General features: G+C 32.4%; 1 protein-coding gene across 1 annotated transcript; it reads right to left on the reverse strand.

The window, feature by feature from the left end:
• Nucleotides 1–367: 367 nt before the first annotated feature.
• Nucleotides 368–24,673, reverse strand: LOC148309714 (transmembrane protease serine 9-like). The gene is made up of 14 exons (XM_088259725.1): nucleotides 24,615–24,673; nucleotides 19,964–20,015; nucleotides 18,623–18,782; nucleotides 16,704–16,861; nucleotides 15,667–15,759; nucleotides 15,407–15,552; nucleotides 14,562–14,735; nucleotides 6,141–6,200; nucleotides 5,202–5,253; nucleotides 4,250–4,403; nucleotides 3,126–3,283; nucleotides 2,196–2,288; nucleotides 1,440–1,582; nucleotides 368–619 (listed from the first exon to the last, which is right to left on the reverse strand). Exons 1-14 carry the CDS (start codon nucleotides 24,666–24,668, stop codon nucleotides 458–460), a joined length of 1,659 nt encoding a protein of 552 aa, XP_088115851.1. The 5' UTR covers nucleotides 24,669–24,673; the 3' UTR covers nucleotides 368–457.
• Between the last annotated feature and the right edge of the window lie 740 nt (nucleotides 24,674–25,413).

The following is a 25,413-nucleotide window of genomic DNA, read 5'->3' on the forward strand; positions in this document are numbered from 1 at the left end:
TGTTAGAATAAAATCAATTCAATGAATTTTTATATGTTCGGAGTAAATTTAGAAATCACACATGAAGATTGTAGAGAGTAGCCGCTAGTAGAGAGTGTTAGAAGAAAAATTTGGTACCAGAACTGGTTGTTTTATCCATAACCTTGATTTTGCCAATTGCCTAATGCCAGTAGTTCTATAGGCTTACTACGTAGACTCATTTATGAAGATATATTCTTTGTTTGCCTCTTTTGAATACCACTACTGCATTTTATCGACTGCGTCTTCATTTAGGCACAATGGGTTCATGGTTTTAATGCATGTTTGAGTCATTGATGTTTTAAAATAAATATCAGTAAAAATAAGTAAGATAAAGATTATGTAAAGACAGTTTTATTTACAGGAAGATGTACAATTATTTTGGATTTACTGCATTTGAGATAAGAGTCTCTATGTAGAGGTTTTGTTTTGAAATAATTTACAGTCCAGTGATGCTGTTGATCCAGCTGGTGAAGTGGTTTGGCCTGACGAAACCAGATGGAGCTGAGGAAGAGCATCCGGCACTGCTGACGAAGCTGGTTACTCCAATCAACACGGCGCTGGTTCCGCTTCCAACGATCAGAGGGCCGCCACTGTCTCCCTATAGTTGAAAACATCAAAATATATAAGTCAATTTAAAAAAAAACATATTAAACCATTTGTTCGTTGTGCTTATATAACAGACTGACTTCAATTTATAGTTGAATGCAACACCCATAATATTTTTTTGATGAGACAACACATTTTTTATCATTGATATTTCAACAAATCAGACAGGCATATTTCAACATATCAAGAAGTTAAGGTTTTAATGCCTTTTATAATTTAAACCATTAAAGACTCTCATAGAATCATTAACTCTGAGTGAGTTCAAGTAGATCTACATCACCACAGCTATGGTGAGCCTTTACCATTCATATTAGACCTTTTTATTTAGTTGAAAGATGTTGCTTTATAGCAACACATCCGGCAATACACATACATATTGTACAAGATTTAAAAATATATATATTAACACTTTAAATGATTATGAAATCATAGATTGCGTTTTAACAAGAGGTTATATGGTACCATATAATGATCAATTTTGATTTTATTGGGTTTCAAGCTAATTTTGGCATACACAAGTAAAAAAACATGTCATTATTTGAAAGTAAATTTGTTTAAAAAATAAGATAATTATCAAGCGTGTTGTATTCAATGTAAGCTCATTATAAATAAAATGATGCAATACATGTAATGAAATATAACAAAAGATTTTTTTTCATAAAAATAAGAATAAATATTGCTGATTTTACCTAAATTTTAAATACTTATTGCAAGGTAAATAAACACGTGTCGATTTGAGGAGTTTTTTTTTAGGAAAAATTAGAATTTAAGAGTTTAATGATGTGAAATAGTAAAGAAAAGGCTCTACTTACACTGCACACTCCCTGAGCAGAGCTGGTGATACCAGCACAGCAGATTGTGGATGGGATGATGATTGACCCGAAGGTTTGTTGGCACACGGAGTTGGAGATGACTCTCAAGTTGGCGTAGAGCAGGAATTGAGATGTTGGTCCATCTAATAAAAAGCAAGCATCATATATGTTCTAAAAATCTAGTTCTGTAGGTAAAATTTTGGAAGATATGGCAGTAACAAAGATAGATCTTGGAGGAGAGTGAGAGAATGGTAGAAAATATGCGAATGCGTATAATGCCTGAATAGCATTTCAGGGGAGAGAAGCATTTCTCTATAAAACCGCACAAAGAAACAGAATTTTCATTGAAGTAATTAAGGCAAGTTTTCTTTTATTTTATATCAAATGAAAATACAAAAAAAACATTTGAATTTGTTTGTAATCTTTGTATTGTTATTGTTTGGTTTGTGGTTTATTTATAAAATACATTCAAAAATTAAATCAAAGCATGAAGTTTATTGAAATGGGAATATAGAAGTGTAAATTTCACCATTCTACTTATTATTGAAAATCATACTGCCTCAATCCTTGGAGTTGTACTGTATAATAATAAATATGGAGTAATTCAACAACTGGTTTCATATCTCAGTTGAAACTGACAAAGAGAACTGCCATCTATTGAGAACTTTATGAAGTAAATAGCTTTCAACATCTAACCATCGGTAAAAATTTATTAAATTTTATTTTCCCCTTATTATTAAGATTATTTTTACTTACTGTTGGCAGTGTATCCAAAACCGCTGGCGGTAGCTGTCTGTCCTTCGAACGTATCAGCCTGGTTTCTAGCGAATGTGATTGGCCTGATGTTAGCTAAAAATATATATAAAAAAATTAACCATTGCATATTCATTAGTTTACTAAGAAATTCTTCATCAGAACCTTCTCTACTAGTATACATACTGAAGTTAATAAATGATATTTGCCGACTTCAAAATACCTGAAGCCACAAGAGTAATCGGTGTTAATCTTCAAATTCTTCCCCATAAATATTAGGATAATTACTACAATTCGATAACTTCAAACTCCACATATTCAAGTTAGGCAGGCGCAAAAAATTAAACTTTATTTTCCGACCTGTTCATGCGTTAAATATATATTGCATTCAAATCATAAATAATTTTGAGTTTTTTTTTTTCAAAAACACAAAAAAACTTATTTATCAAACTCCTCACATTTGTATATTTCAGTTTCACAACAAAGCTAAATTAACATGTTCACTGTATATAAAATAATGTCATTTAGATTAACTTTAATTTGCAAATTTTTGAAAACCGATAACTTTCTTCAAAATCAAATTCTACCTTCTATTTAAATATCATAAATAAGTGTATTCCTTCATATTTTCAAAACACCTAAAACTGGCTACAAATTTTTATCTTTATTCAACACAACACCCGTGTTCAATATTTGTATGGACACAGGAGCCATGTTTGATGCACAAAATGTTTTAAGAATCACCTAGTTGTAGTAATTCGCCCGCGATATATATTTAGGTGGTTTAGTTTTATTTTGTTATTTGGTTTATGTATTAACTATGTTTTGTCGGTTTGATGTATGTATACTCTAATTGGCTTAAGCTATAGTGTGTTTGTAAATTCAAAATTAATATATTATATATATGTAAATAAAATTTCAATTTGTACTCACCTCCAGTTGGGACATCGCTGGCTAGTCCGGCAAGGGCAATATCGTTATTCAAGTTGTTTGAGTTGTAGTTGGGGTGGACACGGAGATTGGTGGAGGTGACACGGACTGTAGAGCTATCAATCCTGACGTTTCCAAGGTACAGATCAGTTGATATGGCTCTGGAAAAACAGTTCAATATTTAGTACAAATAATTAAGAATACAGTTTGCAATTTTAACTCAGTGAAGTTTCACCTGATTTCACCAAGATTCAACACTTACCTGATGTCAAAATCAAAACAATGCTTCTACTACGGACGGGCTTTTGATTTAATTGGACGTTTATTATTTAAAATAATTGAAAAGTTGATTATTTGAATCATTAATTTTACATTCAGTTCTTGACTGTTTTATTTTACCGTTTAGTGTATTTTCTGCATTGTGGAAGTTGTTTACATCTGGATTGATTGAAATTTTGCTTTGATACCTTTTTTGTATCAGAATAAATTGTTTAACACATGGTCTTTTTAAAGCTATCTTGGATTGTGTTAGGTTACGTGAGGTTTTCGGCACTATATGAAATGCTATATGTATTTCTATAATTACGCTTTACATAATACGATTTGAAGAACAATGGAGAAGTCTGATGGTAAAGTATAAAACCTTCTTACACATTGATTCTCAAAGAATTGAAACAGTAACCAGTTGACTGATTGCTAAACCTCTCCCTGATATCCAAACCTCAATATAATAAATCACTCCATTAACCTTTTTATTCAAAGTCCTTGAGATTGATTTAATTGAGGTTCCACTATATTTACCAGAAAATTTGTTACTGGTAAAGATTATTCATCATCCAAGCTAATTAATGGAAAGTATGCGAATTTGTAAAATTCTTGGGGTCAATCTTGTGGGGTCCTGTCTTGCAATATGGGCCCCAAGAATTTTACGATGGAGACTTAGGGAGAACAAAAGTGGTGTCAGAAGACCCCAAAAGAGATGGTCCAACGACATAGTCACTGTGGGGGGTAAAAACTGGCTGCAACTAACCGGAACAAATGGATAGAAAGGGAAGAGGTCTATATCCAGCAGGGGAGGTCAGAGGACTCATGAAGAAGAACATGCGAATTTGAATAGTTCTGCTTACCCTTGCAAGCAATGAGCGGCTGTGAGTACCCATCTGGTGCCGATGAGGGAGCCTCCGCATGTGATTCTGCCTCCTCCACTCAAGGTAATGAGCTGGTATACTTGGTGAGGGAACTGGTTAGCAACGGCAGGCGTTCCCTGGATAATACGAGACTCTGAAACAAAAATAAAAACAGTATTATAAGCTCCACGCTTTACCCTAGGAAGGTTTCAATAGCTGTATATATATATATATATATATATATATATATATGTATATCGACTGTTGTCAGCCAAAAGGGAATGAGTCACAAATCGCTACTCTTCAGAAGATGTATTTTTTGTTTGTTATTTACCATTCACAAAATTACACTTTTAAATTTACAGTAATGTATCCTCACTGGGTTTTTCTGTGCCGAGGGTACATTTTAAAATTATTATTCAATGAGTATTTATTAACATAGTTATTAGTTTGTCAAGAGTTAGTTATAAGTTTGTCTTTACAGCGCTATGGTTCTGAACTTGTGTTATATAAAATGGTCAAATTTAATTTATACGTCAAAGAATTTATCTGGATACGCATTAATGGTCAAAGTTAGACAATGTTTTTTTTTAATACTACTGAATTACTACCCTCCTCATCTGCCCTCGGCTGATCCACCACTGCAATTCATCCGACCGTCAACAAAAATCTATAACTGACCTTTTTGACACTAATTTTTTACCTTCAATTTTTAAATGTATGTATATTATTGTATTGCTCTTTTTCATTAACAGCTTTTGCGCAGTTTATTGCAATGTTTTTATTGTAGAGAATAATAAGTTTTGGGCTCAGAGATTGTTTATTTTACTGTGAAATTATATTTTCTATAATTTCTAAAAATCCGCCCTTTTTTACTTTCCACAAAGGTGACGGATAAGATGGGTTCTACTACATATATAGATAATTTTACAAAATATCCAAGTTAACTTACCACCTCTCTGGGCCAACTCCTCCGGAGTGGTGATACCAAACTCCTTATAACCCTAAAACAAATCAGAAATTAAAAAATGTATTTTTTTTTTACTGTTCCAATGTATTTGAAATAATTATGATTATCATGCTAAATAATTTATTGTATTATAACTGACCCCAGGGTATGCTTATATGTTTGTTTAAGTCATATATCATAATATGTATAAATGAAAAACTAAAAATTACATTAAAAAAACAGTGATTTTTATAATATTAAAAAAAAACTCTCTCTCTCTCTCTCTCTCTCTCTAATCCTTATTCGCATAGAATGGTGCAAAGGGCACTACATCACATTTATAAGCAGTATTATCTTGATCGTTTAATACATGGAGGAAAGGTGATTAGCCCTGCACTTCATGCACCAATCCAGGGTAATATGAAATAAATATTACTGTATAAAATCACATATATATATATTTTGACCCCCCTAAGAATCGAGTTTGGGACCTTCAGCACGGTAGCCACACCCGTTGGCCTCTGTACTATGAAGGCAGATGATATATATGGTAGGTGATTCAATGAAAATTGTAAAATAGTTTATATTCTTAATTTTTTCTCTCTTTTTTTGTTTGTATGTTAGGTTAAAATGGATAAAAACAGTAAAAATTTATGTAAAAAGAACTCCACCAACAAGACACACAAGGTGGCTTGGTGGGTCTCTGCAATTTTTTGATATGTTTAAAATTGTTCTTTAAATAAATTTATACTATTTATGTAAATAAAATTGAAAATTAAAAAATTTACTTATTTCACGTATATACAGGCCAAAAAATAAAATTATATTTTTAGTGGCCCAGAAAATAAAGTTGTTAGCGGCTCACTTGAGAATGTAGGATTCAAAGTTACCTTGTTGTGGCAATTACCCCACAAAATATAAATATATAAAATATTTTATTACCTGAGAGAGGGCCAGAACGCACAAAAACACCCCAAGAACTAGGAACTTCATTTTGTCTGCCTGATTGGTTGTGAATTATTTCATTTAATTTTCTATTTATATAGCAAGTCAATTACTCAGTTAATCAGACCATTAATCCACTTAATTACAGCATTTCTGTTATCTTTGCTCATAATCTTATACAAATAAATGAACAATGTAAGACGAGATAATAAAATAGTCCTGTATTATGCACGGATACACAAATAATCTAAATAAGATTTGATTAATCCCCTTTATTATTGAAAAAAAATTTAAATTGACCCTTTTCCTCAATCCGTGGTGCAGAGGAACTGCACCACGGATTGAGGAAAAGCTTCACCGTGTTGGAGTCTAGTAGTGGTCCTCCAAGGATGTGTTTTCGTTTGCGAGCGAGTGCGTTACAGTTATATAGAATGTGGATTGGTGTCTTGTAATCCTCCATACAAAACCTGCAGACTGGGGGGTTATGCAGTTCAATTTTTGGCATGTGTCTCTCAGTCTACAGTGTCTTGTCAAGGTCCTGATAAGGATCCTTATTTGTTTCTTCTTTCCTTCTTGTTAGGCCTTATGCAGTGTTAAATCGACCATTAATGACAAAAAGGGAAGGTGATAAGTCCTGCAATTTAGCTACTAGTCTAGGGAAAAAAGTATCATATATTTTTTTCACTTTTGTTTATTTTGAACCTTTCAGAAAACAGATTTCAGAAATCATGCATGCTTAAGACGGTTAGGATCTTATTAATTTAAGTAAATGTTCTTCTTTTTTTTTCTTTAGCTAGAATTGTATCCTGTAATTCTCGGAGTCTACTCCTGGAAGAAGGAAGACCAGCTGTCTTTCCATCGTTTAGGTGGTCTTCCTGGGGGGCTGTTACCTCTTATGCTGCCGTCTGCCGCTATTATCACCACTCAATCCGAACTTGCTCTTCCGACATAATCTCTCCAGAAATGTCTTCTTACTCTTCCCCATCGCACACCATCTACAACATCGCAGATTCTTCTTATTTCAAAGTTTCTTACTCTGTCGCGAAGTGTTAGGCCTATAAGTAAGACTTTATGAAGTTATTAGTTTGTAAAACTTTATTTGTTATGCATTACTCATAACATTTTGAATGTGTCCAAATATGTCACAAATCTGCGTTTTCTCCATTTAGAAGTTATTTTAACATTTCGACATCTCAACATAGATGAAGAAGAATATGTTAGTCTGGGTATTTACAGGGCCTATGACCCGGGGGTTTGGATCTTGTATACAAATAAAAGGGTCTCTACTAAATAAAAGTTTTTCTTAATCCAATATAGATGGCTGTTGTGAACTCATTTGTGTTGTGTCATAAGATTGAGCAATATATTTCTATGAGTTTTGAAAATTTTAGTAGCGGGGTTGTCAATCATGGGTAGAATGGTGAATGTTACATATATATGTAAAGTGATCACTTAACCAGACTATGACATAAGCCCTGTAAATACCCAAACTTCCATATTCTTCATATGTCAGTTATGCATTAGTTTAGAGCCTTGGTCGTCAAACTCCGGCCTGTGGCAGATATTTGTGCGGCCCGCGATATAGCAAACAATTTTAGTAAACAATAATGAATGATGACTACCAAAACCGATTTTGCGTGCAAAGTAAACTAAATAAAAGGGGCTTTTACATTTTAATAATTACAAATATAATATTATAAACTACGTATAAAAATTACATAAAAAATATGTTTGTAGTTCTAATAAAAATCTTGAATAATAAACTGTTTTTTCCTTCTTTTTTTATCAGGGATGATACAGATATCTTTATCCATATCCAAATCTTTCGGATATCCGAAATAAAAAAAATATCCGTTTCCGAATTCGATATAAAAAATGATTCGGATAATTGCCGATGTTACTCTAAATTACATTTTCAATTGACATGACGCGATATTATTATTTGTTTTGAGTTAAGACAGAGATTATCTTTGACTGTTTTAGCACTGCGACTAACTTTATTTTTACAATATTTTGAGTAGTTAAAATCTCGATAGACAAAGAATATTTTAAATTTATTTCAGGGAATAGCATCAAGTGGCCACTTAAACCAGCCAACGACAAGTCATAAGCCCTGTAAATGTCTAGATCGGGGTAGGGGTATGTATAGGAGCTTCGAGCTGGAACCTAGCATGTAACAGTCGGCTATCGTACATAATACCCAATTCATAAGTGTGCGGCCCGCAGTGATACCTTACATTGTCCCATGTGGCCCTTGACCAGAAAAGTGTGACGACCGCTGGTTTAGAGACACAATTTGTATATTAAAACCAATATGCTAAAAATATTTATTGAAGGACAGGATCATATATTACAGATAAGTAATTAATAGGGATTACTAAATTTACACTTCTGTTTTGATAGATTATATTAATATTTATTATTGTTTTGACTTAAAAAAGAATGATTGACCGATAAAATTGGAATTATTTGAAGATCAAAGAACTGATAAGATTAATTATTAAGTAACATTTGATTACACATTAAACTCACCAAATAATTAAACTTTTATCTTGCATGTGTTTATAATTAAAAATAATGCTACCTAAAAATGGATTATGTACAGGACTTTTCAGCTTATGGTTACTTGTGTTAATCTTAATAAAATAATGATATCATTTAATATCCATGTAATGACAAAATATCACCAGGCTGCAAAATTCATCAGCTTAGCAATCAAATTTCAGTATTGTATAATAGGTAGGGCGATAGGTCAAAATATACACCTGCATACTATGAGCATTCGTATTATTATGCTCATTCCGACTATTTGTGACAAGTCTTTCAGTTTTTTGGAAACACCTAAATAAGAAATGATGACTGTCTTGTCAGTTAATGGTCATGGGAGGTGGATGAAGTTAGTAAAGGAGAGGAAGATTCCCACTAGATGGAGTGAGCAAACCAAGGCTATCACAGTTTCTTCAGTGGTTGTAGCAATGCGGATGGCAGTGTGTCGCGAGATGTAGAGAATAACTTCACATTTTTTTTAGGGGAACAGCACAAAAGGAGATTATACTTATAAAGTTATCAAACGTTTACATCAAGCGACTCTTACTAATTTTCAGTGGTTTGTATAGCTATATTACTCTTGCGACAGTCACTAAAGACAGAAGCAGAGGAAGACCGAGGAAAACTTGGCACAATCAGGTATGTCAAATACTTGAAATCGGCCGGGTCAGGAGTCGTAATAATCGTCGGGTATGTATGAGGAGATGCATGTGTGTAGAAGAGGCGAAGAATGTTTGCAAAGACAGAGTGGTGTGACATTCGATTCTCTCTGCCTACCCCTGCGGTGAAGCGGCATGATGGTTAGTTGGTTTTTAGTTAGACAGTCACTATGGTAAGTCAGTATTTGCAAGTAGTAGGTATTATTTTTAGGAGGTATTTGTCTTGCAAAGAGCTCTTCAAATTAAATTGACTGTTGTTTATTGATTTGGTATTTACTTTGTGAAATGACATGACATGATTATTAAAAATTAAACTAGATTAAGAAACTCTTCTTTTCCAAAATTCCTCACCATTATTATCTATGTTCCCATTAAACAGAGTCTCACCCCTTAACCCCCCCCCCCTATAGTTAGTACCCCACCCACCTCTACTAATACCTGAATGTATTTTTGCTCGTTAGTTTTTTAAATAACCTGTCGATGAAAACATCTGCAGTTTTTGAAACTAGTTGTGTGAAATAAAACTGAATTAGTGGAACTGAAATCTAATTAAAGTAAAGCAATTTTTAAGAAATCTACTATTAGGTGATATGCTGAAAAAAAAACAAACAAAAAACATTATCATAGCCATCCATATTTTTTGTTCATTATTATTGAATATGGTTTAAAAGATTTATTATACTTTAATTTATTTACAGTACATTACTACTTTAAAACTCATAAAATATCTTATTGTTACACTGTGCCTCTTCAATAAAAAGACCGAGCTGTTGTATGTACTTGGAGAGGGACTTATCCAGAAAATATAAATCATTATGCTATAATAAGGTCATATAATAATATATAATAATATAATAAATACAATTAATATTGAATTACATTACTACTTTATGTAATATCTTACTCTAGTTACGCTGTGCCTCTTCATTAAAGAGACTAGGCTATAGTACTTGGAGAGGGACAAACGCAGAACATTTTTTCATTGTATTATATTACTATAATAAGGTCATAATAGAATTATTATTTTGCTAGAATTTCATGTATTTTTTTAATAAGCTTTTTTTTAATTTGATCTAGTTATATTTTTAAGTACAACATAATACATTTTCTAAACATTTATACATATCGCTCACTCCTTTCAAGAACGTGATAAATCAAAAAACTTGATTTTTCAGGAGAATGTTTTTAATGTTTAAAAATATAATGCAATCTATTAAAAATGAATATCAAGCCACTTATTAAACTTTTTACTGTGCAACAGATCTTTTTAGGTAAAACCTGAAGGTTTTTTCTCCATTTGAAAAATATTAAGTATATTTAAAAGAATAATTAAACAATACCTTTTCTTCAAAATACAAAACCAACACTTTTTGCCCTGTAGCGGGTAAATATTAAGTTAAAAATATGCCTCTTTCGCTGGGATAAAGTACATTTTCTGGGTATTCCGAAAATATGCACATCTGAAAATTGACAATTTTGATTTATGACGTTCTTGAAAGGAGTGAGCGATATGGCAAACTGTTAGTTTTAGATTTCAAACTTTAGTTTTAGATTTTATGAACTTTTATTTTTAGTTTATTTTACTATCAGTTGTTATGTATTCTTTTTATTTTTTATGTTATATTTATCTTTTATAGAGGGACTGCAAAGTGATAAATAATTAATTTGGAAAATAATGTAAAATGTTTTGTTCTGGTTAAAGTCTTTGTTCTGGTATTATGATGTATTTTTGAAAGTTTTACTATGTGTGTTTGACACTGTTTAAAGGCAAAACAATAGTTTTTAATCCTCGTGGACATAAAAGTGTTTTTTGCATAATATTCCAAGTTCCTTAAACCAAACGAGCTATATTTTTTTTAATGTTATTACAAACGAGTTAACATTGTGTCTTCGCTATGTGGAGCCCAATGCACCATTCGGGTGCTTATAGAGGTCAAAAATATATAAAACAGCAGTGTGCAATAAAACTTGATTTTGAAAGGTTTTTTTCAATACATTATCAATTTTGATTGTAATTCTATTTCACAATTTGTGTGGGTTTTCCCAATGCACATAACGTATGTTTGATAAAATATTAGATTGATTGGATTATTAATTTGATGACATGATAGCTTGATCATTTAACAAAACAATTATTATATATTTTTTAATATCTGTAGTATTTAATATACACAATTCTATGAATTGATATGGTTAGCAAACGAGCTCCAAAGAGCAAAAGTAGAAAGACAGTTACTGACTTGTATCAAAGTCCAGAAGGTATCCTATCTTGGGCATGTGCTTAGAGGAGAGAAGTACAAGCTTTTGCTAACTAACTAACTAACTAACCATCACGCCGCTTCCCCGCAGGGGTAGGCAGAGAGAATCGAACGCCACACCACTCTGTCTTTGCAAACATTCTTTGCCTCTTCTACATTCATGCATCTCCTCATACATACCCGACGATTATTACGACTCCTGACCCGGCCGCTTTCAAGTATTTGACATACCTGATTGTGCCAAGTTTTCCTCGGTCGTCCTCTGCTTCTTTTTCCAACTACATTCGCCCCATAAATTTGTTTAACCGTTCTTTCTTCACTCATACGCTCCACATGTCCAAACCATCTCAACACACCTTTCTTAATTTTATCGATAATGCTTATCTCAGCCTTGCATTCTTTCCTTATTTCATCATTCGAACATCTATCAAACATCGTTTTGCCACACATTCGTCTGAGGGATCGCATTTCGACTGCATTCAGTCTGCTTTCATCCTTCTTTTGCCAACTCCATGCTTCGCTTCCATACATAAGGGTTGGAACCAGAACTCCATTGTGTACTGCCAGTTTAGCTTCCGCTGATAGATTTTTATTTGCTAAAACTGATTTTAGTGCACCATTCACTCTGTTCCCAGCATTCACTCTCCTTTCTATGTCTTTATCAATTTTACCATCCCTAGAAAACATACTACCCAAATATCAAGCAATATCAAATATCAACTAATAAACGTCGATAATTAAATATTTTTAATGAAAATCTTCTAAAAACTGACATCAAAGAATTAAAAACAATGTGAATATTTCATGTTTTAGACTTTTTGGAATTTTTACTTTGATCTCGATATTGAAATGCATTTTTTTCGTTTTCGCTAATACTATTAACACATTTTTTCAAATAAAGACATATTTTAGGTAGCTGGTAATCCAGACAAATTGGTAGATAGTAGTCTCATGCTTTGATCAGCTGAAACAAATGCTATGGGTAAAGTGGTCTTACCAGCTCGCAACCTGCGCACTTAATTTGGCGAGCATGCCTTTGCTGTTGCGGGACCGATGGCGTTAAATGTTCTTCCACCAGTAGTTAGAAATATGTAGTGAGAGTGAGATGATGTTTACAAAAAAAAATGCATTTGTTTGCCAAATCATTTCCACTTTCCTTTTTTTCCCTAATTTAATCACAGTGAAGCGCCCTTGAGATAGTATTTTATGAAAATGGCGTTTTATAAATTATCCAAAATTATAATTAAAATGATTATTTAATCTATCCCTATTTATCGAAATATTTCCTGAATTATAATCTCCGATGATTTATTATTCAGTTATTGACACAGATAAGCATTTTTTCTCAGATTTTGTCATATTTTTTTATGTATTATCGAAATTATTAATATATTTACCTCAATATTTGAAAATAACCTATAGTAATAATTTCCTCGTTTGTCAATTTAAATCAACACCTCAAGGGTACTATACAAAGTACTTTAATCTAATTCTTATTCTAGTTCAAATTTAAATTATAAAAAAATAAATAAATTTATTAAATACCCCAAGAAAAGTAACTTAAAATTATAATTTATATTTAAAACTAAATGGAAAAGAAAAGGGATTTTTTAAAACATAATTTAACCTGTTGCAGGTATATAAAAACACATGTGTATTATAATGCAATGTGGAGTCAAAATTTTAAAGCAATCGGTGAATAAATTTAAAAGAATTTCGACAAACTAACATTTTCATTTACATAGATTGATGCCACTGCCTGATTTTTTTACATGTGTTTACAAATCTTGTCTATGTATTAACATATAATAAATACATAAACATAATTAACTTTTTTTTTTGCTGAGACCCACCAAGCCACCTTATGTGTCTTGTCGGTTCTTTTTGCATATTTTTTTTTTTTTTTATTGATTTTAACCTAATATACACACAAATAAATAAAGAAAAAATAATTAAATTTTTCAATTATTTTACAATTTTCGTAGAATAAACTCATTCTTTTACTTTGCCTTTGTTCCATATTTGATTGAAATAAGAATCGTTATTTGAACTGAGATTTGCGAATTGAAAAATTAATAAATTGACAATTAACTAATTTACTTAAAATAACAATATTTTGTGCCAATTACATACTAGTATTTGTTTAATGTGTTTAATTTTGTTTAATGTGTTTCTGTGTTCTTGATCTTTTGGTTCAATGAGTTTTCATATAGTGTGTTATCAATTAGTGTGTCAATTATCTGGGAAGAGTTTTATTGTAATTTGTGTCCAGGAAATCTGTAGTGCTCGAAACTAGTTATGTTTACATTTTGAAAAAATTTAAGTGGTCTTATACAAGTGTTTTTATGTATATAAATTTGCAAATTTAATATAAAGTATATATCTTTAAAATTGAAGCAATTTAGATTGGTATTGATGATTATTACAGTTTATTTAAAATAAATGTAGTAGTTGTCCGCCTCCTACGAGTAATAGTTAACGCATTTGGCTTTTATGGGGGTCCCAGTCAAGTCCCTGTTTTGATTCCCATTGAAGTAAAAATATATTTAAGTAATTTTTTACTAAAATATGTATTTAATACCACCCTGATACCCGAAGCACAGGACTAAACACATTGTCTTCACATAATTAAAGTTTAGGATGACACTGCACCAACGGGATGAAGTATTCTATGCACCATTGGATGCCTATGAGTTAGGAGTTAGAGTTTATCTAAGGGATATGTTAGGGTTTGATTGGGATAGGTATGATTAAAGAAAAAAAATCAAATAACTAGTAGTTTGTTTAATTTAATATGGACAAAAATTATTACAGTTTACAGATATATATGTACATTAAAGAATTTATTTGTTTGATTTGATGATATGCAAGAACTTCTTTGTAATTTTATAAATATAATTTCTGCAGGTTAGGTTTGCCAATAATGCAAACAGATTTGTTAGTAGCAGTATTTATTGGTTGGGGAAGGTAATATCTGTGATAGAAGTAATCCACGAGGTGAAGTGGTTCGGCCTAACGAAGCCAGATGGTACATTGGCGGTACATCCAGCACTGCTTCCGAAACTGACTACTCCGATGAGAGTGTCTCCACTGGTCTCCCTGAGGATCAGTGGGCCACCGCTGTCACCCTGTAAGAAGAAAAATAACACATTTTATATTGGTCACTATTCCAGTTATCAAAATGGAGTATCAGTATTTGTTTTATATTTGCAATTTGATGTCAGATTTCTTTGGCTTCTTTAACCATCAATATTTTATGATTCTGTCAGACATTACTTTGGCACACATCTGTCTCACTTCCACATAGCTGTGGCACACAGTAGTAAGAGTGAAATAAATAAATTGTCATAGGTTAACATAAATAACACACGGTGACATGGACCATTGGATCATATATCGATCGCAAAATTTTAACCATCCATTGCATGAATATTAATTTATCAAAAGAATAAGTTTTTTTTTTCATATAAAAAGATAAATATTTTTATTTTTATTATTTACAAAAATACTTCGATTTCATATTATTTCTGTTAGCCTAAGCAGCTCATTATTAGAAAATGGTATCGAATTGTAGTATAGTGAGTTTGAACTGAGAAACTCTGACTCAAGAGTCCGCAACACTAACCACGGAACCACAACCCGACACTAAAAATTCCCGACATTAAAAAATCATATGTTAAGTATTATTTTAAAAACTAAAAAATGGATCAAATTGCTTCAATGATTATCAAATTATCAAGTGAAATGTTATTCTAGGGGGATTTCAAATCTCAAGACTAGGAACTGGTTAAAAACTTACGTTGCATGAGCCCTGAGCTCCGCTGGTGATTCCATTTCCGCAGATGGTGGAAGCGATGATCACAGAGGTTCCGTAAGTTTGAGCGCACTGTGTGTTGGTGATGATGGTCAGATTCACAAAGTTCAGGGTTTGGGAGACTGATCCAGCTAGAAAAAAGCACAGGAATAATTAAAATGTTGTAAATAAATAAGTTGGCAAGGTGGCCATTTAGTCGGCTGATTGATCGGTGTATTGCTATATTATCATGAATATATTCTTACAGTTTGAGGTGAGTCCAAATCCACTCACGATTGCGACCTTTCCAACATGGGCATCAGTTTGGGAGTTGATGATCTTGATGGGCTGGATGTTGGCTGTAAGAGAAATGCTTTATTAAAGAAATATCATGTATTAACTCCTACCACTCTGTAGGCCAGATATTCTGGCCCGTATGATCTAGTAGGCAGCTCCGTGGGCCACAATGTCTGGCCCGGCGCAGGTATAACTTTAATCACAGATTTCTCTATCACCCAAGTATATTCTACCAAAAAGTATTTCAGATAAATACAGTTAATCTTGATGAATATAGTCATACAAATTGCCAGACAGAGTGTCCCAACATTAGGGAACCAATACATTTATTTTAATGGTAGAAAAACGTCGCATTTTTTTGATCAGAGTAGCTGATCAGTTATGAGAAAAATGATCAGAGTGGAAAGGGTTAATGATAGAGGAAAGATCAGCTAAGAAGCTATGGGACAAATGGAGAGGTGTATTTATTTAATGAAGAAAATTTGTGATACAGAACCACAACTTTGCTCCAATGTAGTGCCTACTAGCTTCACTTCTCTTTACCTAACATCTAAGTGACTATGAAATCTAGCCACGGCTTATCATGTTCACACTCAGGCTCCAATTTAAAGTATTACAGCCTTTTCATACTGGTGAGTGGATTTACTCTTTACAATTAAAGTCAAGATAATTTAATGTAATTCTCGAGTGAAGCTTTAACTTCACTTATCAAAACACATTGTTTTGGTTTTGTGTCTATTACCCACATAATTCCACAGTAGAGATTTTTTTATTAAAAACAAAAAAAATATATACAGAAAGGTTTAAATTGTAATGTGTATTTAACGTTGGTCACTGAAGGGCAGGACTAATCACCTTGCCTTGTAAAATCAACACTTAAAATGCAGTGGCCTATGCATTATTGAGTGTGGAAAAGAGTAGGAGTCCTCTAATTGGTATTTATTCATTTCTGGACTTTATTCTTGAACTTTACTTAAACTAAAGAAAAATGATATAAAGTTTGTACCTGAGAGAGCTACATCCAGTTCCATGTTGATGAGACCGATGTCATTGTTGAGATTGTTAGTATTGTAGTTGGGATGGGAGCGAAGATTGCGAGTGGTGACCTTCACTGGCGAGTTGTTGTAGTTGACATTACCCAAGTGGACTGTTGCCGAAACAAGCCTGAAAAAGTCAAGATTTGTAATAATTACACTGGCCAACAATGATTTTGTAACTGAAATTTTGATGACTGATTTGGACTAAGTTAATCGTTCTTATTCAAAGTCTTTATGGTGGCAAGTTTGTATCACGTCACGTTTTTATGTTACAGTCCTATTATTGTTTGTATGGACCCCATACATTAAAACCGTAATAGTGGTTGGTATCTAGACATGTTTTAGTCTAAGGCAGAGGTTCCCAAACTCTTTTATCTCGTAGACCCCTTGCCTTACCTGATATTGATTTTTATCAAATTCATTAACTTCAAATGTATTTTTAGTGAAGTGTAGTGATAATTAAAAGCCACACATGTTAGGTTTTATACATTTATATTTTAAATTAAAATTAAAACATAGACCTCTTGCAAGTTGTCATAGACCCCTGGGGGTCGATATAGACCACTTTGGGAATCACTGGTCTAAGGTCTAAGGGATTAAAAAAAAGGGTTGATAATTATGGAGTAACAGTGGAAATATATTAACTTATTTATATTGAAAACGGTAGCATTATATGTTAATATATATTTATACATAAATAATAAGATAAACTTTAATAAATTTTAGATTTAAAAATATCCATAACTAAAAAATCTGACGTGCTACATTTTTTTCGCTTTCGTTTTTTAACTCAGCTATGCAAAGTGCATAAAGAATGAAGTATGTGAATTATTTTATTCACAAACCTGAGTGTGTCCACTTAGGAGTTATTTATATTGACATCTCAACAAAGATGAAGAAGCATATGGAAGTCTGGGTGTTTACAAAAATTACGACCTTTCATAAGTTGGTTTAAGGGATCACTTGTACCCATGATTGATAACCACACTACTTAAATCTTGGAAGTGCCCTATGCACCATTTTTTGGACAGGTTATAAGATTTCCTGGAACGACTTGTTGTGATCGGTAGCCTGGAGGGGAAGAGAGGGAGAGGAAGATCCCCACATGATGGACCGATAAAATTAACCGTTAAATGCATGATTTTTTATTTCTTTAATTCAAAAATATCTCTGACATTAATAACTAAACGTCAAGAAAGTACTAACAACGCCATCTAGTTATAAAAGACTGACTAAATTCAAACACATAGGTGTGTGATGAATATGGAACAGTGTGAATTATAACAATTCCAGGCGACTAAAGGATGTTTCAGCTGTTGTGAAATTGTTGTTGCAGAATTGCAACGATTTGCATTAACGATATGGTTAAGGCAGCAGCAGGCACCTCGGTGGTTGGAGCGCTACGTGCAGCGCGGTCAAGAGATAACTGGAAAAGAGTCATTGCTTCCACAAGGGTAACCTCATTACTAAGGGTTGCTTAACCCTCAGTAATGAGTAATAAGACGGGGAAGAGATGCACCATTGGGGTGCGGATAAGGGTTAGATTCTTCTTCTAAAGATTTTTAATTTTTATTTTTACCCTTATCCGCACCCAAATGGTGCATAAGGCACTGCATCATATAAACCCAGTGTTATCTTGATCATAAACACATGAAGGAAAGGTGATCAGCCTTCCGCTTCAGGTACCAGTCCAGGGTAAAATTGAATAAACATTAGAGTGAAAAAATCACTTATATTTATTTTACCCCCCCTGGGAATCGAACCCGGGACCTCCAGAACGGTAGCCGAGCATGCTGACCATTACACTATGGAGGCGGACATTTTTTCTAAACATTTTGACCTTTCTTCTAAAGAAGAAAAATAAATTTAGTAAGTTGTTGAAACTTACTGGTAGACACAGTGAGCGGCGGTGACCACCCATCTGGTGCTGATCAGGGAGCCTCCACAAGCGTAGGAGGCTCCGGCACCGTTGGATGTGAGGAGGAAAGCTTGGTGGGGGAACTGTCCAGCAGCTGCAGGCCATCCCTGAATGATACGACCTTCTGCGACTAAAATAAAAATAACGCCCTTCTTCATTATTCATCATTCTTTCATTTATATCTTTGGGTTTAGATTGCAAATAAATGATAATAACAAAATTTTAAGTGTGTCCAAATACTTGTTCACAAAATCTGGATTATCTCCAATTACAAATTATAAATTATCTGGTCAAATTATAAGCTTAAATGAAAAAAATGAAAATGGTATTTTCTGGCGTTTCTCATGTGTGTGATTATAATCCAGGATTCAGACCTCACATACTAATATAAAAGTTTCTGCTTAGTAAAAAGCTTCTTTACATCTCACCAATAGATGTCTCTAGTGAAGTTCTAGTGATTCAAGAACAAGGTTTCTAAATTAATTCATTTATATAGAACTTCCAAGAATTTGATTAGTGTGGTTGTCAATAATTGGTGAATGTTACACGTGTGTAAAGTGATCACTTAAACCAGCCTATGACGGTTGTCAGCCCCGTAAATGCCCAGACTTCCATGTTCTTCTTCATCTTTGATAATATAAATGATAATTAGTTTATTTAAATGTCACTTTGAGCTTTCTTCAAAATGTCCATTTTTAAATTTATTTGAATTATTTCAGAAAAAAGATTTCAAGAAATATTTATTTTCAATTAAGTAGGGTGTTTTGTGATGTATTTTTCTCATTTACCTTCCCTATCTGTACTATCCTACCTGCAGACAAGCCTCTAATAGAGGCATTGTGGGTTATTCCTTTTTAAAAATTAAGAATAAAAATATGTAAATATTTTTTGTAGTATTTTTTTTTTCAAGGACAGAAAGTTTGATGAAGATGTTGAAAGGAGAGCGAACGGTGCACTGAAATCAGTTACAGCAAATAAAAAATCAAGCAGAGAATGCTAAACTGGCTACTGCTTACTACAATACTGGCTACTACAATAGAGTCCTGGTACCAACCCCAAAGTATGGAAGTGAACCATGGAGTTGGCAAACGTAGGATCAAAGTAGACTGATTGCAGTCAAAATTCGATCTGGATGGAAAAATCATTAAGATTGTGTAATTTTTCATTCTCATTGTGTTTATTTCTTAATTTTTTTACAGTTGGTTTCTGTTGAATCATTGGTTTGTTCCCAGACAAATTTACTAAAATGATGTTTACAATTTTTAAGTCTTGAAGGGTTAAAAATTAATTAATGGAAAAGAGTAAACTTACGGGCTTTATCTCTCATCTGCTCTGGGAAGGCAATGCCATCATATGGCAATTCCTAGAAAAAAATACATTAATTTTTAATACTTTAATTATTGTAGTAACGTTCACACTGTCAATCCTCATTAAATATTTACTACACCTAGTGAGGATGGAAAGTGTCCAATATATTTTGTATTTTAAAAGCATTTTTAATATTGTGGCATGGTAATATAATACTCTCCTTATCGTTCGTCCTTTACTTTATGTAATATCATTAAAAAAATCTACTTCATGACGATTTCAGAATAATCATTTCCTCGTCAAGTCTATAGTTGGCCTGACGAGTAGTACAAGTGGTATTAGGGAAAGTAAACGATAATAGATAAGGAGCGTGTAAGTAGCTTATGTCATAATTTTAATAATTTTTTCATTTAAATACATTAAAAACGCTTTGTTCACTGATGCAAACAGAATATATTGTATTATTTATTAAAATAAACACTGATTGTTCTCACTGAATTTTCAAAAGTAACAAATTAGTTAATTGTAAAGCACAATTATTTAGACATGGGTGACGAAATTAAATATATATATATATATATATATATATATATATATATATATATATATATATATATATATATATATATATATATATATACTACTACTACTACTACTACTACCATCACGCCGTTTCCCCGCAGGGGTAGGCAGAGAGGATGGAACGCCACACTCTTCTGTCCTGACATACACTCCTAGCCTCCTTCACATCCATACATCTAGTCATACATGCCCTCCGATTACGCAGACTTTTGACACCGCCAGATTTTAGGTTCTGATTGATCTGATCATGCCAAGTCTTTTTCGGTCGTCCACGTTCTGTTTTCCCTCTCACATTCGCCACATATATTTTCTTAGTCATTCTCTCGCTATCCATTCGCTCCACATGTCCATACCACCGCAAAGAGCTCTTTCTAATCTTTTCAATTATTCCTCGTTCAGCCTTACATTCCTTTCTTATATCATCGTTTTTAATTCTGTCATACAATGATTTTCCACACATTCGTCTGAGGGAGCGCATTTCAACAGCATTCACTCTGCTTTCATCCTTCCTTTGCCAGTTCCATGTTTCGCTTCCATACATTAGTGTCGGTACTAGCACGCCGTTGTGAACCGCTAGCTTGGCTTCCATGGACATACTCTTATTCCCAATCACTCTGTTAAAAGCACCATTTATTCTATTCCCTGCATTCACTCTTCTCTCAATATCCTTATCCACTTTTCCATCCCTTGTGAACATGCTTCCTAGATATAAAAATTCTTGCACCTGTTCTAGGGATTCATTGTGCACGATAATCTTGCATTCTGTCAAATCTTTCTCTCTTTCAAACACCATGACCTTTGACTTACCTTCATTCATTGCCAGATCATTTTCCATACATACATCGTACATTCTTGACACTATTAGTTGCAAGTCCTCCGCGCTGCTCGCTAGCAGTACGGCGTCATCCGCATACAGCAAGCAACTAACAGTTATATTCATCATTTTCGCTCCGACTCCCATACTTTCAATCTCTTTCATACAATGGTCCATATAGAGATTAAACAACCATGGTGACATTACACATCCCTGCTTTACGCCTTTGGATATTGCAAACCATGATGTAATGTCCCCATTCACTCTTATACTAGCTGTGCTGCCCTCGTAGAGGGAAGCAACTGCTTGTATAAGTTTATCGTCTACTCCATATTTTTCCAGCACGCTCCATAATTTTATCCTATCAACCTTATCATACGCTTTCTGCAAATCCACGAAAGCACAGAAGAGTTTCTGATTTTTAGCCAAAAACTTTTCCGTCAGCATTCGTAGTGCAAAAATTTGATCTGTGCAACCTCTTCCACTCATAAAAGCACCTTGCACATCCCAAATCCGTTCTTTCGTCACCATTCTAACTTTTTCAATATAACTTATATATATACATATATATATATATATATATATATATATATATATATATATATATATATATATATATATATATATATATATATATATATATATATATATATATATATATATATATATATATATATATTAATCGGCGGGTATGTATGAGGAGGTGCATGAACGTGTAAGAGGCGAAGAATGTTTGCAAGGACAGAGTGGTGTGGCGCTCTATTCTCTCTGCCCACCCCTGCGGGAAGCGGCATGATGGTTAGTTAGTTAGTTTATATAATAAATAATAACTTCTTTAAAATAAGTCATTATGTAATTTGGTTTTTGGATTAGATTATCTAGAGTTATTCACCACAAACAAGGTATACATTTGGTTATGTCTTACATATTTCTAGCTCCTACTATATTTGACAATCCCTCTTAAGCTGGAAAGAAAAAAATTACCAAATATTTTTACTAATACCATTCCAATCACATAACCCAAAAAGTAAAAGCTACCCACTAGTTACATTTCTTCAATAATGCCCTTAAATTTTACATATCGCTCACTCCTTTCAAGAACGTTATAAATCAAAAATTGTCAATTTTCAGTTGAGCATATTTTCGGAATGCCCAAAAAATGTACTATATCCCAGAAAAAGAGACATATTTTTAACTTAATATTTACCCGCTACAGGGCAGAAGGTGTTGTTTTTGCATTTTGAATAAAATGGTATTGTTTTATTATTTTTTGAAATAAACTAAATATTTTTCAAATGGAGAAAAAATCTTCAGGTTTTACCTAAAAAGATCTGTTTCGTAGTAAAAAGTTCAATAAGTGGCTAGATATTTATTTTTAAAACATTGCATAATATTTTTAAACTTTAAAGACGTTCTCCAGAAAAATCAAGTTTTTTGATTTATGACGTTCTTAAAAGGAGAGAGCGATATGTATAAATGTTTAGAAAATGTATTATGTTGTACTTAAAAATATAACTAGATCAAATTAAAAAAATTAAAAAAAGCTTTTTAAAAAATACATGAAATTCTAGCAAAATAATAATCCTATTATGACCTTATTATAGTAATATTAAAAGGAGTGAGCGATATGTAAATCCTGGACAAAAATCAATTCAGGATATAAAAACATTACATTTATTAATGGTTTTAATATATTAATTGTTTGAAAAAATCAAAGGAACCAAAAATTATTCACCAAGCGCCTTCTGTATACTTCTCTGCGCAAAGTACTGAGTAGTAAGTACATGTGAGAGATGTAGGAAATTCTGTAACAAATTGCTATTATTCATTGTTAAATGAACTTTTTTTCCACTGGATTATTTTGAAATCTAGTAAATAAAATTGTTTTAAGGGAGATCAGTGATTATATACTTTTTTGCAACAATAAAAATGTCGATTGCAGTGTTTCTCAATTAGTGGTACGCATACTCTCAGAGGTACATGAAATGGCATCTAGGGGTACGCATGGCAATTTTTTGACAAAGATATTTCAATTAGTAATTCATATGTATTTAGATAGTCGTAAATGTTTAAAAAAAATATTTCAATTTTTATTTATCATTCCCGCAATACGGAGTATGCGAGTTTAAGGTATTTATTGAAGTGGTTTACAGGAAAAACGAATTGAGAACAGGTAGTCTATTGGACAAAAATAGTACATAATAGGAGTAGTGATTTTGTTAAATTACAATAGTTCTAAATAATGGTGTAAATTATTTGTTCACAATTAAATCTTTTTTAAATTAAGTGGTTTACAGGAAAAACTAATTGAGAACAGGTAGTCTATTGGACAAAAATAGTACATAATAGGAGTAGTGATTTTGTTAAATTACAATAGTTCTAAATAATGGTGTAACTTATTTGTTCAAAATTAAATATTTTTTTAATTAAGTGGATTACAGGAAAAACGAATTGAGAACAGGTAGTCTATTGGACAAAAATAGTACATAATAGAAGTAGTGATTTTGTTAAAATACAATAGTTCTAAATAATGGTGTAACTTATTTGTTCAAAATTAAATATTTTTTAATTAAGTGGATTAGAGGAAAAACGAATTGAGAACAGGTAGTCTATTGGACAAAAATAGTACATAATAGGAGTAGTGATTTTGTAAAATTACAATAGTTCTAAATAATGGTGTAACTTATTTGTTCAAAATTAAATATTTTTTTAATTAAGTGGATTACAGGAAAAACGAATTGAGAACAGGTAGTCTATTGGACAAAAATAGTACATAATAGGAGTAGTGATTTTGTAAAATTACAATAGTTCTAAATAATGGTGTAACTTATTTGTTCAAAATTAAATATTTTTTAAATTAAGTGGTTTACAGGAAAAACGAATTGAGAACAGGTAGTCTATTGGACAAAAATAGTACATAATAGGAGTAGTGATTTTGTAAAATTACAATAGTTCTAAATAATGGTGTAACTTATTTGTTCAAAATTAAATATTTTTTTAATTAAGTGGATTACAGGAAAAACGAATTGAGAACAGGTAGTCTATTGGACAAAAATAGTACATAATAGGAGTAGTGATTTTGTTAAATTACAATAGTTCTAAATAATGGTTTAACTTATTTCTTCAAAATGAAATATTTTTTTAATAGTTAGTACAAAGTATTTAAGTACATGATATCAGAATAAATACTACATTTATGTAAAGCAGTGCCCTATGCACCATTAGTGCAGATAAGGTGAGAAGAAATAATTTATTTACCCGAGGGAGAGCCAGAGTTGATGCAACCAAACACAAGATGATGAAGACCTTCATGATTGTACTATAATGCAAAGTAAGGGATAATCAACATTTTATACTCTAATTTTATCAATATTAATCTAATAGCTACATAATCTCATTGAGCTAGACAAACTTAATAAGTTGAGTGGTAGATATTGAACTTTCTCACAAGTAACACTATTGCAACTGTTCAAATGTTATAATTGATAGTGTATTATGTATGTTAAGTACCTACAGTAAACCTCCCTATAATGTTTAGATAGATACCGCGTTATCTGAGAGAAAGTTACAGAAGGTTAATGTTTTAAATGGTATTTTTACATTTTTACCAGCGGATATGACTAAAATGACTCATTACTAAATTAAAATACAATTAAAAAATTGTATCCCCTTTGACCTTCGCTCCGATAATGTGGTCCTTATCTCAACGTTGTAGGGGGGTTTACTGTAATTATCATTTTGAGATTGCATTTCCCATTCCGTCTCTAAGACGAATATGTAGTAAAACGATATATGATACATGTTTGAATGGTCAAATATGAAATAATAATAAAGAATGCAATCCTGTAAATTGTTGAGCTTGAGTATGATGTTTTCTGCATTGATCTAACAACGATTTTGTTGTTGTGATAGCTACTATCCGTTCGCCTCCATAGAGTAATGGTCAGCTCGCTCGGCTACCATACTGGAGGTCCCGGGTTCGATTCCCAGGGGGGGTCAAATAAATATAAATGATTTTTTCACTGTAATATTTATTTACAACCCTGGACTGGTACCT

This window comes from Brachycentrus maculatus, unplaced genomic scaffold (genome assembly GCF_059751285.1).
Source record: "Brachycentrus maculatus isolate JH-2025_06_01 unplaced genomic scaffold, ASM5975128v1 h1tg000119l, whole genome shotgun sequence".
In the NCBI taxonomy this organism is placed as follows: Eukaryota; Metazoa; Arthropoda; class Insecta; order Trichoptera; family Brachycentridae; genus Brachycentrus; species Brachycentrus maculatus.